Source organism: Hyperolius riggenbachi, unplaced genomic scaffold (assembly GCF_040937935.1).
Source record: "Hyperolius riggenbachi isolate aHypRig1 unplaced genomic scaffold, aHypRig1.pri scaffold_143, whole genome shotgun sequence".
Classification (NCBI taxonomy): Eukaryota; Metazoa; Chordata; class Amphibia; order Anura; family Hyperoliidae; genus Hyperolius; species Hyperolius riggenbachi.
In genome coordinates, this window is record NW_027152357.1 from 34,158 (window position 1) to 52,500 (window position 18,343).

The 18,343-nt window shown below is 50.3% G+C and overlaps 1 protein-coding gene across 1 annotated transcript in view; it reads left to right on the forward strand.

Moving 5' to 3' along the window:
- The window catches only part of LOC137543660 (proton-coupled zinc antiporter SLC30A2-like), a gene marked incomplete at its 5' end in the record, with an annotated part of 46,428 nt that overhangs the window by 21,228 nt on the left and 6,857 nt on the right, over nt 1-18,343 (forward strand). Inside the window, 2 exons of the mRNA XM_068264786.1 lie at nt 7,863-7,968; nt 8,580-8,714. Of these exons, the coding sequence (XP_068120887.1) occupies nt 7,863-7,968; nt 8,580-8,714 (241 nt within the window). The remainder of the gene's footprint in view (nt 1-7,862; nt 7,969-8,579; nt 8,715-18,343) is intronic.

Sequence of the window (18,343 nt, forward strand, 5' to 3'; positions counted from 1 at the left end):
TCTCAGTCCCCGGGTCCTGGCCATGTGCCTGTATGACTATACAATGTATGGCCAATCCTGATATAGTAATCTCAGTCCCCGGGTCCCGGCCATGTCCCTGTATGACTATACAATGTATGGCCAATCCTGATATAGTAATCTCAGTCCCCGGGTCCCAGCCATGTGCCTGTATGACTATACAATGTATGGCCAATCCTGATATAGTAATCTCAGTCCCCGGGTCCTGACCATGTGTCTGTATGACTATACAATGTATGGCCAATCCTGATATAGTAATCTCAGTCCCCGGGTCCCAGCCATGTGCCTGTATGACTATACAATGTATGGCCAATCCTGATATAGTAATCTCAGTCCCCGGGTCCTGCCCATGTGCCTGTATGACTATACAATGTATGGCCAATCCTGATATAGTAACCTCAGTCCTCGGGTCCCGGCCATGTGCCTGTATGACTATACAATGTATGGCCAATCCTGATATAGTAATCTCAGTCCCCAGGTCCCAGCCATGTGCCTGTATGACTATACAATGTATGGCCAATCCTGATATAGTAATCTCAGTCCCCGGGTCCCAGCCATGTGCCTGTATGACTATACAATGTATGGCCAATCCTGATATAGTAATCTCAGTCCCCGGGTCCCAGCCATGTGCCTGTATGACTATACAATGTATGGCCAATCCTGATATAGTAATTTCAGTCCCCGGGTCCCGGCCATGTGCCTGTATGACTATACAATGTATGGCCAATCCTGATATAGTAATCTCAGTCCCCGGGTCCTGGCCATGTGCCTGTATGACTATAAAACAAATATAATTAGAATGTTCATTTCCATTATGCAACATTTCTCACAATATCCTATATAATAAAATGCAAGTGTCCCTGCGTCATCAGCTGAATGGTTGGGTGTCCTTAGCTTTTTTGGACTGAGCATGTGCGCACATTGCGGGGGTAGTGGCTGTGACCTAGCGCCCGTTTTTTAACGGGCGGGCCTTTTTACTAGTATTTTTATAATATCCAGTTTAAGTTTCTACTGTGTATGGAAGGATGATGTCAGAAGACTCCAGCCCGTGGCAGATAGACACGGGGTGGACATTAGTGTCACATGGTGGCCTGTATATCACGTGGCAGCAGCTATGACACAGGAAGTGCAGGAACTGTGTATGGAAGGATGATGTCAGAAGACTCCAGCCCGTGGCAGATAGACACGGTGTGGACATTAGTGTCACATGGTGGCCTGTATATCATGTGGGAGCAGCTATGACACAGGAAGTGCAAGAACTGTGTATGGAAGGATGATGTCAGAAGACTCCAGCCCGTGGCAGATAGACACAGGGTGGACATTAGTCACATGGTGGCCTGTATACCACGTGGCAGCAGCTATGACACAGGAAGTGCATGAACTGTCTATGGAAGGATGATGTCAGGAGACTCTAGCCCGTGGCAGATAGACACGGGGTAGACATTAGTGTCACATGGTGGCCTGTATATCACGTGGTGGCAGCTATGACACAGGAAGTGCATGAACTGTGTATGGAAGGATGATGTCAGAAGACTCCAGCCCGTGGCAGATAGACACAGGGTGGACATTAGTGTCACATGGTGGCCTGTATATCACGTGGCAGCAGCTATGACACAGGAAGTGCAGGAACTGTGTATGGAAGGATGATGTCAGAAGACTCCAGCCCGTGGCAGATAGACACAGGGTGGACATTAGTGTCACATGGTGGCCTGTATATCACGTGGCAGCAGCTATGACACAGGAAGTGCAGGAACTGTGTATGGAAGGATGATGTCAGAAGACTCCAGCCCGTGGCAGATAGACACAGGGTGGACATTAGTGTCACATGGTGGCCTGTATATCACGTGGCAGCAGCTATGACACAGGAAGTGCAGGAACTGTGTATGGAAGGATGATGTCAGGAGACTCCAGCCCGTGGCAGATAGACACGGGGTGGACATTAGTGTCACATGGTGGCCTGTATATCACGTGGCAGCAGCTATGACACAGGAAGTGCAGGAACTGTGTATGGAAGGATGATGTCAGAAGACTCCACCCTGTGGCAGATAGACACGGGGTGGACATTAGTGTCACATGGTGGCCTGTATATTATGTGACAGCAGCTATGACACAGGAAGTGCAGGAACTGTGTATGAAAGGATGATGTCAGAAGACTCCAGCCCGTGGCAGATAGACACGGGGTGGACATTAGTGTCACATGGTGGCCTGTATATCACGTGGCAGCAGCTATGACACAGGAAGTGCAGGAACTGTGTATGGAAGGATGATGTCAGGAGACTCCAGCCCGTGGCAGATAGACACGGGGTGGACATTAGTGTCACATGGTGGCCTGTATATCACGTGGCAGCAGCTATGACACAGGAAGTGCAGGAACTGTGTATGGAAGGATGATGTCAGAAGACTCCTGCCCGTGGCAGATAGACACAGGGTGGACATTAGTCACATGGTGGCCTGTATATCACGTGGCAGCAGCTATGACACAGGAAGTGCAGGAACTGTGTATGGAAGGATGATGTCAGAAGACTCCTGCCCGTGGCAGATAGACACAGGGTGGACATTAGTCACATGGTGGCCTGTATATCACGTGGCAGCAGCTATGACACAGGAAGTGCAGGAACTGTGTATGGAAGGATGATGTCAGAAGACTCCAGCCCGTGGCAGATAGACACAGGGTGGACATTAGTGTCACATGGTGGCCTGTATATCACGTGGCAGCAGCTATGACACAGGAAGTGCAGGAACTGTGTATGGAAGGATGATGTCAGAAGACTCCAGCCCATGGCAGATAGACACGGTGTGGACATTAGTGTCACATGGTGGCCTGTATATCACGTGGCAGCAGCTATGACACAGGAAGTGCAGGGGCTGTGTATGGAAGGATGATGTCAGGAGACTCCAGCCCGTGGCAGATAGACACGGGGTGGACATTAGTGTCACATGGTGGCCTGTATATCACGTGGCAGCAGCTATGACACAGGAAGTGCAGGAACTGTGTATGGAAGGATGATGTCAGAAGACTCCTGCCCGTGGCAAATAGACACAGGGTGGACATTAGTCACATGGTGGCCTGTATATCACGTGGCAGCAGCTATGACACAGGAAGTGCAGGAACTGTGTATGGAAGGATGATGTCAGAAGACTCCTGCCCGTGGCAGATAGACACAGGGTGGACATTAGTCACATGGTGGCCTGTATATCACGTGGCAGCAGCTATGACACAGGAAGTGCAGGAACTGTGTATGGAAGGATGATGTCAGAAGACTCCAGCCCGTGGCAGATAGACACAGGGTGGACATTAGTGTCACATGGTGGCCTGTATATCACGTGGCAGCAGCTATGACACAGGAAGTGCAGGAACTGTGTATGGAAGGATGATGTCAGAAGACTCCTGCCCGTGGCAGATAGACACAGGGTGGACATTAGTGTCACATGGTGGCCTGTATATCACGTGGCAGCAGCTATGACACAGGAAGTGCAGGAACTGTGTATGGAAGGATGATGTCAGAAGACTCCTGCCCGTGGCAGATAGACACAGGGTGGACATTAGTCACATGGTGGCCTGTATATCACGTGGCAGCAGCTATGACACAGGAAGTGCAGGAACTGTGTATGGAAGGATGATGTCAGAAGACTCCAGCCCGTGGCAGATAGACACAGGGTGGACATTAGTGTCACATGGTGGCCTGTATATCACGTGGCAGCAGCTATGACACAGGAAGTGCAGGAACTGTGTATGGAAGGATGATGTCAGAAGACTCCAGCCCGTGGCAGATAGACACAGGGTGGACATTAGTGTCACATGGTGGCCTGTATATCACGTGGCAGCAGCTATGACACAGGAAGTGCAGGAACTGTGTATGGAAGGATAATGTCAGAAGACTCCAGCCCGTGGCAGATAGACACAGGGTGGACATTAGTGTCACATGGTGGCCTGTATATCACGTGGCAGCAGCTATGACACAGGAAGTGCAGGAACTGTGTATGGAAGGATGATGTCAGGAGACTCCAGCCCGTGGCAGATAGACACGGGGTGGACATTAGTGTCACATGGTGGCCTGTATATCACGTGGCAGCAGCTATGACACAGGAAGTGCAGGAACTGTGTATGGAAGGATGATGTCAGAAGACTCCAGCCCGTGGCAGATAGACACGGGGTGGACATTAGTGTCACATGGTGGCCTGTATATCACGTGGCAGCAGCTATGACACAGGAAGTGCAGGAACTGTGTATGGAAGGATGATGTCAGGAGACTCCAGCCCGTGGCAGATAGACACGGGGTGGACATTAGTGTCACATGGTGGCCTGTATATCACGTGGCAGCAGCTATGACACAGGAAGTGCAGGAACTGTGTATGGAAGGATGATGTCAGAAGACTCCTGCCCGTGGCAGATAGACACAGGGTGGACATTAGTCACATGGTGGCCTGTATATCACGTGGCAGCAGCTATGACACAGGAAGTGCAGGTACTGTGTATGGAAGGATGATGTCAGAAGACTCCGGCCCGTGGCAGATAGACACAGGGTGGACATTAGTCACATGGTGGCCTGTATATCACGTGGCAGCAGCTATGACACAGGAAGTGCAGGAACTGTGTATGGAAGGATGATGTCAGAAGACTACAGCCCGTGGCAGATAGACACAGGGTGGACATTAGTGTCACATGGTGGCCTGTATATCACGTGGCAGCAGCTATGACACAAGAAGTGCAGGAACTGTGTATGGAAGGATGATGTCAGAAGACTCCAGCCCGTGGCAGATAGACACGGGGGGGACATTAGTGTCACATGGTGGCCTGTATATCACGTGGCAGCAGCTATGACACAGGAAGTGCAGGAGCTGTGTATGGAAGGATGATGTCAGGAGAATCCAGCCCGTGGCAGATAGACACGGGGTGGACATTAGTGTCACATGGTGGCCTGTATATCACGTGGCAGCAGCTATGACACAGGAAGTGCAGGAACTGTGTATGGAAGGATGATGTCAGAAGACTCCTGCCCGTGGCAAATAGACACAGGGTGGACATTAGTCACATGGTGGCCTGTATATCACGTGGCAGCAGCTATGACACAGGAAGTGCAGGAACTGTGTATGGAAGGATGATGTCAGAAGACTCCTGCCCGTGGCAGATAGACACAGGGTGGACATTAGTCACATGATGGCCTGTATATCACGTGGCAGCAGCTATGACACAGGAAGTGCAGGAACTGTGTATGGAAGGATGATGTCAGAAGACTCCAGCCCATGGCAGATAGACACGGTGTGGACATTAGTGTCACATGGTGGCCTGTATATCACGTGGCAGCAGCTATGACACAGGAAGTGCAGGAGCTGTGTATGGAAGGATGATGTCAGAAGACTCCAGCCTGTGGCAGATAGACACGGTGCGGACATTAGTGTCACATGGTGGCCTGTATATCACGTGACAGCAGCTATGACACAGGAAGTGCAGGAACTGTGTATGGAAGGATGATGTCAGGAGACTCCAGCCCGTGGCAGATAGACACGGGGTGGACATTAGTGTCACATGGTGGCCTGTATATCACGTGGCAGCAGCTATGACACAGGAAGTGCAGGAACTGTGTATGGAAGGATGATGTCAGAAGACTCCTGCCCGTGGCAGATAGACACGGGGTGGACATTAGTCACATGGTGGCCTGTATATCACGTGGCAGCAGCTATGACACAGGAAGTGCAGGAACTGTGTATGGAAGGATGATGTCAGAAGACTCCTGCCCGTGGCAAATAGACACAGGGTGGACATTAGTCACATGGTGGCCTGTATATCACGTGGCAGCAGCTATGACACAGGAAGTGCAGGAACTGTGTATGGAAGGATGATGTCAGAAGACTCCTGCCCGTGGCAGATAGACACGGGGTGGACATTAGTCACATGGTGGCCTGTATATCACGTGGCAGCAGCTATGACACAGGAAGTGCAGGAACTGTGTATGGAAGGATGATGTCAGAAGACTCCAGCCCGTGGCAGATAGACACAGGGTGGACATTAGTGTCACATGGTGGCCTGTATATCACGTGGCAGCAGCTATGACACAGGAAGTGCAGGAACTGTGTATGGAAGGATGATGTCAGAAGACTCCAGCCCATGGCAGATAGACACGGTGTGGACATTAGTGTCACATGGTGGCCTGTATATCACGTGGCAGCAGCTATGACACAGGAAGTGCAGGAGCTGTGTATGGAAGGATGATGTCAGAAGACTCCAGCCTGTGGCAGATAGACACGGTGCGGACATTAGTGTCACATGGTGGCCTGTATATCACGTGGCAGCAGCTATGACACAGGAAGTGCATGAACTGTGTATGGAAGGATGATGGCAGAAGACTCCAGCCCGTGGCAGATACACACAGGGTGGACATTAGTCACATGGTGGCCTGTATATCACGTGGCAGCAGCTATGACACAGGGAGTGCAGGAACTGTGTATGGAAGGATGATGTCAGAAGACTCTAGCCTGTGGCAGATAGACACGGGGTGGACATTAGTCACATGGTGGCCTGTATATTATGTGACAGCAGCTATGACACAGGAAGTGCAGGAACTGTGTATGGAAGGATGATGTCAGAAGACTCCAGCCCGTGGCAGATAGACACGGTGTGGACATTAGTGTCACATGGTGGCCTGTATATCACGTGACAGCAGCTATGACACAGGAAGTGCAGGAACTGTGTATGGAAGGATGATGTCAGAAGACTCCAGCCCGTGGCAGATAGACACAGGGTGGACATTAGTGTCACATGGTGGCCTGTATATCACGTGGCAGCAGCTATGACACAGGAAGTGCATGAACTGTGTATGGAAGGATGATGTCAGAAGACTCCAGCCCGTGGCAGATAGACACAGGGTGGACATTAGTGTTCCATGGTGGCCTGTATACCACGTGGCAGCAGCTATGACACAGGAAGTGCAGGAACTGTGTATGGAAGGATGATGTCAGAAGACTCCAGCCCATGGCAGATAGACACAGGGTGGACATTAGTGTCACATGGTGGCCTGTATACCACGTGGCAGCAGCTATGACACAGGAAGTGCATGAACTGTGTATGCAAGGATGATGTCAGAAGACTCCAGCCCGTGGCAGATAGACACGGGGTGGACATTAGTGTCACATGGTGGCCTGTATATCATGTGGCACCAGCTATGACACAGGAAGTGCAGGAACTGTGTATGGAAGGATGATGTCAGAAGACTCGAGCCTGTGGCAGATAGACACAGGGTGGACATTAGTGTCACATGGTGGCCTGTATATCACGTGGCAGCAGCTATGACACAGGAAGTGCAGGAACTGTGTATGGAAGGATGATGTCAGAAGACTCCAGCCCATGGCAGATAGACACGGGGTGGACATTAGTGTCACATGGTGGCCTGCATATCACGTGGCAGCAGCTATGACACAGGAAGTGCAGGAACTGTGTATGGAAGGATGATGTCAGAAGACTCCAGCCCGTGGCAGATAGACACAGGGTGGACATTAGTGTCACATGGTGGCCTGTATATCACGTGGCAGCAGCTATGACACAGGAAGTGCAGGAACTATGTATGGAAGGATGATGTTAGAAGACTCCACCCTGTGGCAGATAGACACAGGGTGGACATTAGTGTCACATGGTGGCCTGTATATCACGTGGCAGCAGCTATGACACAGGAAGTGCAGGAACTGTGTATGGAAGGATGATGTCAGAAGACTCCAGCCCGTGGCAGATAGACACGGGGTGGACATTAGTGTCACATGGTGGCCTGTATATCACGTGGCAGCAGCTATGACACAGGAAGTGCAGGAACTGTGTATGAAGAGTCATCTGCTGACTGTATCTTCTCTTCCAGCCGCACTACAAGGTTGCTGACCCCCTCTGCACCTTCCTCTTTTCCATCTTTGTTGTTGGGACCACCATGACCATCATGCGAGACGTCTTTTGGGTGCTGATGGAAGGTAAGGCCAGGCTGGGGGGTACTGAGGGAAAGTGGCCAATGGAAGAGAAGCAGATTGGGCATATTCGGTAGATAAGATGGTGATGAAGGTTTCAGGGGGCCTGACACATGGTCCAGCATGGCTTGTGGGAATGGAGCAATGAGAAGCTCATAGGAATGACTCCAGACTGTCCAGAGGAATCTATGAAGGTGTAGCCATCAGAACACTGGAGAAAGGGCATAATACAAGTGATGCATGATGGGAGTGAGAGATTGTACAACCAATTAATGGGCAACCTGGCAACCAATCAGAACACAGACACAGCTGTACAATGGCTTTTTTGGCCAATCCCTCATTCTGAGCCAATTCCCTCAGGTTCCTGTCACATGGGCTGGTCAGCTGGTTGCATACATGATGCAACATATGCCGAATTAATCAATGTTTACCAACACACATACAATTATTTCTGATCAGTCTACTGAAGAGTTTCCTTCCAATCAATAGACAATCTTATCATTTATCCATGAGGATGGAATAGTGGCTGTTGTGTGTACAGCGCGAGATAAGGATAGTGGGCGGAGGAGGAGGACACAGAGGTATGGAAGCATTATTACTCTTCCCTTATCTCCCAGGTACACCGCGCAGCATAGCGTACAACTCAGTGAAGGAGATGCTCCAATCCGTGCAGGGGGTCCGATCAGTGCACTGCCTGCAGCTCTGGGCTCTCACCCTCAGCCAGAACGTGGCATCTGTTCATCTGGCTATCGGTAAGTCAGGCCTCCACATGGTCACACACTCGGCATGACACAACTGAGGACCCCCGATGTATAAACACCAGGTTTATGTGTCCACAAAGCCACTTCCTGATTCATTAATTAGATAGATAGATAGATAGATAGATAGATAGATAGATAGATAGATGGGGGTGTTCGATTTTTGCAGTCACAAAAATATTGGGCTTGATTCACTAAGACTAATAGCATGCCTTATCAGAGTAGCATAGCGAGCGCTACAAAGTGGCCAGCAGGAAGGGCTCTTTCACACTAGAGGCTGCGGTAGAAAAGGCTAAAAGTCAGCCTTTTGCTTAACGCCAATACATAGTGTTTTCAAAGCTTTTTGAAAGAGTTTTACAGCCCATATGAAAACGTCCTTTTTTTTTTTTCTTCTATAAAAATAAGTGAACAAGATAGCTGTAAAACGCTTTGAAAAGGCTTTGAAAACGCTGAAGTTGGCGTTTTCCATTGACTATCATTGAAACGCCAACAGCCAACTTCGGCTGTAAACAGCCCTGAAAAAGCTCCTGGGAAGCGTTGAAACGCAACGCTCCAAAACTCCGAGTTAGATGTGAAAGGTAAAATGAAAGTCTATGGACTTTCTTTTACCTAGCAAAACGCCAACTTCGGCCGTGGCGTTAAAACGCCGAAAAATACTTCTGGTGTGAAAGGGCCCGAAGAGCTACCATTGTCTGCATTGAATACTGAATAGATCAATTACGTTGGATAGGCAAATTAAGCTAGACATTCAATTAGGAACTGTCTACCTAGCCTCTAATTAGGAGATGGCTAATTAGTCAATAGCCAGTCAGGTCCTTACCTTTGATCTGCTATGAAATACTGTCTCATATGTGTACTTTGCTTTGTCACCTGTAAAGGGGCCCATACACAACTATTTTCCTGCCGATATACGGCCGATTTCATCACACTGTTCGAAACGGCTGTGAAATCGCCGCGCACACCGCTGACAGAACGATCGTTTTCCGTCTGAAATCGATCGTTCCCGTCGACCCATCCGTGCGGAAGATTTTTCTCGGTTGCCGGCGGGTCGGGAGTGCGTCGATAGCGGCGTTTGAATGCCAGACGACTGACGCAATGCAGCGGGTATACATTACCTGTTCCGGCCGGCGCGAGTCCCCTGGTCCCCGCTGTCTTCTTCTCCACTCCGCTCCAGACCATTCCTGCAGCTACACAGAACTTCCTGTCCCAGCAGGAAGTTTAAACAGTAGAGCGCCCTCTACTGTTTAAACTTCCCCTGAACAGGAAGTTCAGTAGCTGCCGGAATGGTCTGGAGCGGAGCAGAGAAGAAGACAGCGGGAACTCGCGCCGGCCGGAAGAGGTAAAGTATGCAGGGGGGGGGGGGGGGGGGCGGCAGCTCCAGAGATTGTGAACGGTTTTAGGCTGAAATCGATTCACAATCTGTTTGCAGTAAAGATGGCCATACGATCCCTCTCTGATCAGATTCGATCAGAGAGGGAGCTATCTGTTGGTCGAATCTGATGGCAAATTGACCAGTGTATGGCCACCTTAACTTGTAGTACAGAAGTCTAGAGTGCCATAACAAGGAAACAGGTAATTACATAACAACCTCCGATTTTGTCCTGCATCCTGAAAAGGTGTTGCATTGCTTTGAACTTTGTATTCATATAAACAGCTACCTGTTGACCAAATATACAATCCTGAGTAACTGAGTCTGGACAGTGGGAAGCTAAAACAGGAAAGCTTTGAAGTTGCATATCACAGAAAGGATATGACGCGTCACACCTGGGAAAATTGCATTAGTTTTGGGACTGGACATTAAGTTATGAACCTAATCTAACCCCCGTGGAGCCTGCATCCCCAACCCGGAGTCCCGGACTCATGTAAGGTACTGTGTGATAACTCTTTGCAAATGGGGGGTGCTGCTGAGTCTCCAGGGCAGAAGAACTGTGTACTAGGAGCCAGCCCTAGTAAGTCTCCAGTGCCCAGGCCTGGAGTGGCCTGGTCACTAGGTGGGGGATTAGTGTTAGGCACAGTTCGATGGAGAGTGGGGGGTTAGTATTAGGCACTAGGTGGGGGGTTAGTGTTAGGCACAGTGGGATGGGGGGTGGGGGGTTAGTGTTAGGCATCAGGAAGTGGGGTGTGGGGACTAGTGTTAGGCACAATAGGATGGGGGGGTTAGTGTTAGGCATAGTGGGATATTGGGGCGGGGAGGGGGGTGTTAGTGTGAGAATTGGGGCCGGGTGTGTCTATAGTAAAATATCAGTAATATTACATTACTGATATTATAACCATCGGTGCCTGGCACCTGATTCCAGCAGCGATGGATAGACAAGCTCTCTCTCTCCGGAGCCCTTTCCTCGAGCTGCTGGTGAGGTAGATATGCCGGGATGTGGATATCTCCTCACCAGGGAAAGGAGAACTGGGCTGGAGTTCCTGTGGTGGACTCATTGTCACAGCTGGTGAGGATTGTGATCTTCCCAGGTCATCTCCAGACCCTTCAGGGCCATCATTCATCTCTCCTGTATCTTCCCCAGGATCTCCTCATCTGTCTGTTGTCACATGGGAATGGGATCATTGATTTCAGATGTTTATAATTGTTCAGGTTCTCCCCGGGGCAGTCACCTCTACTAGGCAGGTCCTCAGTGGTGTCACCTCAGTATTGGCTGCTGATGACAGAAGGGGTCAGAGTGAGGAAAGCCAAACCACCGTAACCACCTACGCGCCAAGTTCCGATAAATATGTCATCCATACATAAGAGGAATTGTGACGCCCTCGCAATCTTTTCCAACGCCGATATCGAAGCTGTGACGCTTGCGGGATCTTTCAATACTGATAATGAAAAAGTAGCGAATGCACCATATTTCACTTACACACAGAGTCACAGAACAGCAAGCTTTTTCAACACGGAAGTTCATTAACTTTCCACAGAACAGAGGTAATTAGTTTAGCAAGCTCGTGTCAAAGACTTTTCCTGTCTGAATCAACACTTCCTGCTGACAGCAGCTGACAAACCCAGCTGAAGAACACATTAGTTCTGCAGTACTTTATACATCAAAAGCAGCCTTCACACACTGGATGTCTGCAGAGTCACACCTGCCCATGCCTCGACACTTCCTACCAGAGTCCAAAGGAAGGGACCATACATGTGGTTCCCTCCACACAGCACTGTAACTTTAAAAAGCCTTCATTTTCATATTTGATGCTTTTCTAGCCACTAGGGGCAAGCTAAATGAACACATTTTTCAGAAGTTGTTAAGGCCAATCTGACACACCTTCCGGCAATTTCCCAGGCAAATCGGACATCCACACCCTGAGAAATAAAGGTTCTCAGGCATACTTTATTGTTTCATAATCATATTTCATATGGGTGATGTCACAAGGACCCTCGTGGCTGACCGCACTTAGCCTTCTAAACGGTGCCAGCGCACAGATCGTGCGAACTCTGGTCGCAGTCAATGCGCAGGAACCGTTAAGAATTAGCCGCGGACAACTCAGAAGGGAGCCTGTGAGACACGGGTGATTACCACTTCACCCACTGGTTCAGAGTAAACTGCCACCACCGCGGTTATCATGGGACCGTGGGGCCCACTAACTGACTGACTAATCCTGCGAATAAAACGGTTAAACACACGATATTCTGTCTAGCCAACAACAAACAAACAGTAGCGTATCTTTAGAGACCCGGGATCATTTCTGTGTGTGCTGATAAGCAGGGTAGCGGAAAGTGAATGACTTGGAGAAAGTCGTTTATTCACGCAATATAAATAATTAATATATACAGACAATTATTAAACAGTAATAGCCAGTATGAAAAATAAAAGAAGGGAGAAAAATACTTAGTTCCTGGAAAGATGTCCTTATTGTGGGAAGAATCATAAAGTCCTTGGTTTCAAAGTCCAGAGTTCAGACCAGGTGGATACCAGCATATCCTCAAGCTGGCATCTGATGAGTGCAAGATGGTTCAGTGTGGAGGACTCCAGCCCGCCTGCTGGCTCTGTGCTTTTGATGAAGCTGGTTTGGGGGTGTGGCAGTGCCTGCCCCCTCTGAGCTACCAGCAAATGACAGTTCATTCCCTCTGAGAGATTTTAGAGCTAAACTTATGAATTGCTGTAACTCCTGAACCATACATGTTACATTTAGGGGGGTAACAGCTTCAGACTTGTTGGAAAATACAGATTAATATGACATCAGACACGGCTAAGCCAGCGGGTCAGGCTCCTGAGAAGATTCATATCTCGATAACCGGACGGTCTATCCCAAGGAATTTCATATCAGCACGATGGCCAGATTTTACCGGACAAGACGATATGAATTTTATAGCTGTGCGACATACGGTTTTCGTATGCCGACAGGAAATCATATCACCCATGCTTTCCTTATGGCCCATGCTCGGTGCCGGATCGGCTGGCTTTCTATGGCCCCCCTGTGGAGACAGTTTCCTGGTCCTTTTCATGGGGACATCTGCTGTAGGGGGAATGAGCTGGGCCCCACAGGGAGTCCAGCCACGTGCGACATTCCGGAGGGGTGAGGGGACTGCTTTGGCTCACAGGGGAACAGATCTCTGGATTTAAAACAACACAAAAATGTCATTTTCGGATCGCTTGCCTGACTACACAGATCCGACAGGGAGCGATCAGGAAAGCGACTGTGAATTCTCTAGATTCACCTGCGTTTCTCACGGCTATTCTGTGACACCTCCCTTTCCTGACGCTGTGTGGAGGGTTGTCAGCAAGACATCCGTCGTAGCAGCCATTGGCGCTGTTGGGCCTAGTTCCCCCTGACACCAGGACAGCCCATCAGCGTTCCGGTGTCGGCCAACCTGGCTGACGGGTCTCGGGTTGCCGGTGCGGCAGGGAAACCTATTGGAGCCTGTGGCTCGGTTCCCCTGGACCGGTCGCGGTCTGCTACCCTCAGGGTTGACCCAACATGGACCGTTCTGGACCGTTCTGGACAGGGCGTTTGCGCCACTGCAGTCGGACGTGGTGCCTGCCGGGACTGCTGACAACGGGCAGTGGGTTGGTTAGGTCAACAGCCAGCCCACGCAGGGTTCCCCTGCTGAGTGGCTGTGGACCTAAGGGAACCCCGCGGGAATCCCTGGACCTTCCCAGCTCCTGACAGACGGCACATGCCCTGCCGTAGTTTGCTACATCCCTGTTCATCCGGGGCCAATAAAACTGGTTCCGAATACCGGCGAGTGTCTTGCGGACACCCGAGTGCCCTGTCAGAGGATTACCATGTGCGGATTTCAGCACATGTCCCCTGAACGCACTCGGGACCACAAGCCACTTGGTATTCGCGTGGGATCTACCTGTAGGGGGCTGTACAGACTCACTGTACAGTCTCCCACCTTCCCAGTACACCTTGAAAGCGGCCCCGTCTGCGAGGGGCTCAGCGGCTTGCTGCCTGAGCACCTCCAGGCTTGGGTCACTTTGTAGTGCAGCTGAGAATACGGCGCTGTCAGTTTCAGCCAACTGGCTCATGTCACACGAGGCCAGCGGCTGAAAGGTCTCATCCCTGCGGTCAGAGGAGGGGGAGGAGGCCGGAACCCCCTCCACCTGTTCTGAGCCCAGGTTCTGAGCAGTGCAGCTGCGCGGTACTGCTAGCACCGGTACACTGTCAGAATGGCACAGACGGACAGTACTCAAATCATCATTGCATGCAGTAATGATATTGACAGGTATAGACATTTTTTCATTACAGATAGGTTGTACAGTAAACTCAGGTACAGTTACAGCATCATCACAACAGACAGTCTGTACATCAAACTCAGGTGCCTTTGAAGCAGGCACTATTGAACCTGGTACCCTTGAACTGGGCACATTCAACCCACCTCCCCCTGGTGCTCCCCCAAGTGTATAAAGTACCTGGTGGTGGGTGGAGAGTCCGTCTCCTTCCGTGAGCGACAAGGCGGTCGTGGCAGGTTCATAGTAGGACACAAGCTTGCCCAAATCAGTCCCCAGCAACACAGGGACTGGGAGATCCTTCATAACCCCAACAACCCTTTCGTGGACCCCTCCCACTCCCCAATCCAGCTTCACTCTTGCGTGGGCTATGTGGAAAAGGGTGCCCTCTACTCCAGTAAGGGCAAGGGATCGGCTGGAGCTGATGCTCTCCTTTGGCACAAGATGTGAGTGAACTAACGTGATGTCAGCTCCGGTGTCTCGAAATCCGGTGACAACTTTGCCGTTCACTCTAACAAGTTGCTGCTGGTCGGTTCGGTCGCGGATTTCCTGTCCGCGTGCAAACAGGACAAAATCTGATGATCCAGGCTGTGGTTCGCTGGCGGGCTGCCTCTGCTGTGGGTGAGGTGCAGGTGATGCAGATGATCCAGGTGCTGGTGGGGTCTGTCTCCGCTCCGGACAGTCGAATTTCATGTGTCCGGGCTGGCGGCAGTAGTGACAGGTGACCTCTCCAGGCGCTGCAGGCCTGGGTGCAGCAGCTGCGCTGGGTGGCCTCTGTGGCGGACGGCTCACAGGGGCAGGAGGGTCTGCCGAGGTATTGGGCTGACCTCCTCTCCAGCTGGATGGGACAGTTCTGCGGGTATCAGCCACCCGGGTAGTTGCAAAAGTCTCAGCAAGGTCTGCAGCGACAGTGGCTGAAGCCGGCCTGCGTTCTAACACAAACTGTCGTACATCAGCAGGGCAAATGTTCAGAAATTGTTCGAGGACTATCAAGTCCTCCAGGACGCCATAAGACCCTTTGGTGAGGCCTAGCGTCCACTGGCGGAGTGTGGTGAGCAAGCTGCTGGCCACATCTCGGTACGAATCAGAAGACTTTTTCTGCCAGGCCCTAAACTTTTTCCGAAAGGCTTCTGGCGTCAGCTGGTACTTAGTAATGATAGCGTCTTTTATAGCAGCATAATCATTATCCTTCTCCGCAGGCAATTCTGCGAAGGCATCAAGCGCTTTGTAGCGCAGCAAAGGTGTCAGATGTCTGGCCCACTGGTCTTGGGACAGACGATACTGACGGCATGCTTTTTCAAAAGATCGCAAAAACAAGTCAATGTCTGTGTCTTTCTCAATATTAGCAAATTTAAATTTTGCACTTACGGGTGGTGCAGCTCCTTCAGCAGGGAGGCTGGGCGGTGAACTCCGGCTGGCCTGTTGAACCTTTGCCAAGTTTAGCTCATGCTGTCGTTGGCGCTCCCGTTCTCGCTCAGCGGCATCCCTCTCTGCGTGGCGTTCTGCAGATTGGCGCTCCCGTTCCTCTCGTGCTTCCATGTACTGCATGTACTTGTCCAGGTCAGTCTCCATCAGCTTTTGTAATGCCTGCTGCATTACCGGGTCAGCACCCATGGACAGTCCAGTACTGGCCAGTTCCGGGCGAGTAATGTCAGAAACTCTGGGATTGGGGTCCATACTGACAGTCTCTGGCGTAACTGTTGCAACAGGGCCCGCAGGATGCTCAACCTCTGTACGCCTAAGATCTTCAGCCTCTGGTTCCCCTTGATTGTCAGATGGGCTGGTATCCACCTCAGCGGACACTCCCGGCTCCCGCAGTTGCTGGGCATCCCATCTGGACAAGTCTGCTATCAGGTCCCGTTTTGTCTTGCGGAGGATGCCAATGCCCCTCTCTTCGCAAAGATTTTCCAGGTCTGCTAGGCACATGTTCTGGTAGTTCCCGGACATTTCCATGCCAAATAAAATAAAACTTTGGGGAGGGGTACTGGCTACACAGTCTCTCTGTATATATAAAAAATATATTGCCTTCCAGCTACACCAACGAATTAGTTCGTTTCTCGATAGCGCTAGCGCTATCGCAGATACTTTCAGCACAACACAGGTCCCAACCGCTGCCTAACACTGTCACAAGGACCCTCGTGGCTGACCGCACTTAGCCTTCTAAACGGTGCCAGCGCACAGATCGTGCGAACTCTGGTCGCAGTCAATGCGCAGGAACCGTTAAGAATTAGCCGCGGACAACTCAGAAGGGAGCCTGTGAGACACGGGTGATTACCACTTCACCCACTGGTTCAGAGTAAACTGCCACCACCGCGGTTATCATGGGACCGTGGGGCCCACTAACTGACTGACTAATCCTGCGAATAAAACGGTTAAACACACGATATTCTGTCTAGCCAACAACAAACAAACAGTAGCGTATCTTCAGAGACCCGGGATCATTTCTGTGTGTGCTGATAAGCAGGGTAGCGGAAAGTGAATGACTTGGAGAAAGTCGTTTATTCACGCAATATAAATAATTAATATATACAGACAATTATTAAACAGTAATAGCCAGTATGAAAAATAAAAGAAGGGAGAAAAATACTTAGTTCCTGGAAAGATGTCCTTATTGTGGGAAGAATCATAAAGTCCTTGGTTTCAAAGTCCAGAGTTCAGACCAGGTGGATACCAGCATATCCTCAAGCTGGCATCTGATGAGTGCAAGATGGTTCAGTGTGGAGGACTCCAGCCCGCCTGCTGGCTCTGTGCTTTTGATGAAGCTGGTTTGGGGGTGTGGCAGTGCCTGCCCCCTCTGAGCTACCAGCAAATGACAGTTCATTCCCTCTGAGAGATTTTAGAGCTAAACTTATGAATTGCTGTAACTCCTGAACCATACATGTTACATTTAGGGGGGTAACAGCTTCAGACTTGTTGGAAAATACAGATTAATATGACATCAGACACGGCTAAGCCAGCGGGTCAGGCTCCTGAGAAGATTCATATCTCGATAACCGGACGGTCTATCCCAAGGAATTTCATATCAGCACGATGGCCAGATTTTACCGGACAAGACGATATGAATTTTATAGCTGTGCGACATACGGTTTTCGTATGCCGACAGGAAATCATATCACCCATGCTTTCCTTATGGCCCATGCTCGGTGCCGGATCGGCTGGCTTTCTATGGCCCCCCTGTGGAGACAGTTTCCTGGTCCTTTTCATGGGGACATCTGCTGTAGGGGGAATGAGCTGGGCCCCACAGGGAGTCCAGCCACGTGCGACATTCCGGAGGGGTGAGGGGACTGCTTTGGCTCACAGGGGAACAGATCTCTGGATTTAAAACAACACAAAAATGTCATTTTCGGATCGCTTGCCTGACTACACAGATCCGACAGGGAGCGATCAGGAAAGCGACTGTGAATTCTCTAGATTCACCTGCGTTTCTCACGGCTATTCCGTGACAGGTGAATTTGTAACGCCTTGTTGAAGGCAAATATGCAGTCCATTTCTTGGTATGACCTACACACAATGAGAGATTGGCAAAGCGGGAATCCTGCCAAAATGTCTCTGGAGAAGTGAGTAAAACCCAGGATCAAACTTGGTCCAGGGTCCTTTGTTCTTTAGTTGACGCCCGCGTACCGATATATATGCCGGCAGGACACTGGCCACAAATCCCCATTTTACATTATTCAATACAAAGACTTTATCACTTATTTGAATCCAAACACGGTATTTTGAACTTTTAGACATTCTACTTCATTTCTCATCTTTTACTTAAAAGGGGTTCTCCCGGGGGTGGGGGCGACTTCTATCAGCCCCCTGTAGCTGTCCCGCGCTGTCCTCCTCCAATCCGCCATTCCCCACTAGAGATGTCGCAAACCTCCAATTTTCAGAACCAAACCTTCCGCGGAAGGTTTGGTTCACACGAACTTTCGCGAACCGCAATAGACTTCAATGGGGAGGTGAACTTGAAAATTC